At 38.4% G+C, this 1,476-nt stretch overlaps 1 protein-coding gene across 1 annotated transcript; it reads left to right on the top strand.

Annotated features, from left to right (window-relative positions):
* Positions 1–707: 707 nt before the first annotated feature.
* LOC132168698 (probable serine/threonine-protein kinase SIS8) lies at positions 708–1,042 on the top strand (the record flags this gene model as incomplete). The annotated part of the gene is given in 2 exon segments (XM_059579717.1): positions 708–757; positions 872–1,042. Coding segments are annotated over 2 exon segments (195 nt in total), but the record flags the coding sequence as incomplete, so codon positions are not given.
* Between the last annotated feature and the right edge of the window lie 434 nt (positions 1,043–1,476).

Below are 1,476 nucleotides of genomic sequence, written 5' to 3'. Positions count from 1 at the left end.
ACCTCTGATCCCCGCAATCCCACAAATACAGGCAAGCAACTACTTTTCAGATGGAAAGCAAAGTTCTTTGATTTACAAGAAAAGTTGTCCGTAAGGTTAACGGGAAAGACTGGGGAACAAAATGGAGAGTTAGAGAAAAAAAAAATATCACTTACCGGTGGTGGAAATCTGCCTGTGTGTGGCGGCAGTGGGCTGATGTATGGCGGTAGTGGGCTGATGTGTGGCAGCAGTGGGTGGTTGTTGTTTGCCTTATAAAAGAATAGGAATAACAGGGGAAAATAAGGGTTTGGGTTTAACAATAGAATGGTATAATCTAGTGCATTCAAACTTTTTTTCTAATTTGAAATAAGCTTAGTTGTCACTCTTTGAATGGTGGGAACAAAAAGTCACTTTTGTGCAACCTCCACATATAAGTTATTCTCTAAAAGGTTAGTTATTCCAATGGTTTTTGGTGCTATTGCTCTTGAACTTTGGGTTTAGTTCCGTTAAAGTAACTTGGTTATCTGCGACAGTACTAAAAGGAGAATATGCGAAAATAATTAATGAATATTGTAATCATCTGCCCTGCGATATGGCTATTCATGCATTGCATGCAAAATGTTTTCATTTCGTGATGATTGACTTGTTTGTATGTGTCTTTGATTGAAAGTTCTGCAACCATTAGACCTACGTATCGAATAAGTTCATGTTTGCATTGCATGCTTCAGGCTGAGTGGATGGCCCCAGAAGTGCTAAGAAACGAACCTGCAGATGAAAAGTAAGCCCCCCCCCAACACACATTTTTTTTTCTCTCCTACTGATATTTTTAGTGTTTTGTTTTGGACCCTCCATGGAGTTTTTTCATAATTGCATCATATAATTCAATATGCAGGTGCGATGTATATAGCTTTGGAGTCATACTATTGGAGCATGTCAACAACCTGACTCACTTCTCATTGGATTGGACTGCAAAAATATTGCTGAGAAGTTCTAGATTGCCTGGGACAAGTATGAGAAAGTGTTCTCGGTTGAGATGATGACCCAACATACACTCTGATTTGAATTGTGATTCTTTTTTCTCAATCACTTTTTTTTCTTCTTTTTGGTATTCTTAACGGTACAGCTATTCGCAAAGTCGTGTATTTGTTTGAAAAAATCCATTGAAATTCTTGTAGTCAATGTTTGAAATTGTCATTGTCCATAGAGTAGTACCAAATAGTTTCAAAAGCATTATGCTGCTTGGAATTAGAGAGTGGGGGTGGGAAGTTGAAGCTGTAGATAAATGCGGGAAGGATTGTGCCAACTGCCAGAAATTGGGAGTTGCAGAACCTGATACACTGATGGCATGCAGCTCGTATGAGCCAAGAAAAATTTTGTTTACATTTTTTTGCGGACATTGTTTTAAGGAGCTCTTGATTGTGGTCAATCACAAAGCTGTCTAATTCACGACACTGGCCTGTACCATAAATATAGATAGTGCAATTTCAGTAAGACACT

The sequence above is a fragment of the Corylus avellana genome, chromosome ca2, assembly GCF_901000735.1.
Source record: "Corylus avellana chromosome ca2, CavTom2PMs-1.0".
NCBI lineage: Eukaryota > Viridiplantae > Streptophyta > Magnoliopsida > Fagales > Betulaceae > Corylus > Corylus avellana.
This window is presented reverse-complemented; position numbering and strand designations above follow the sequence as displayed.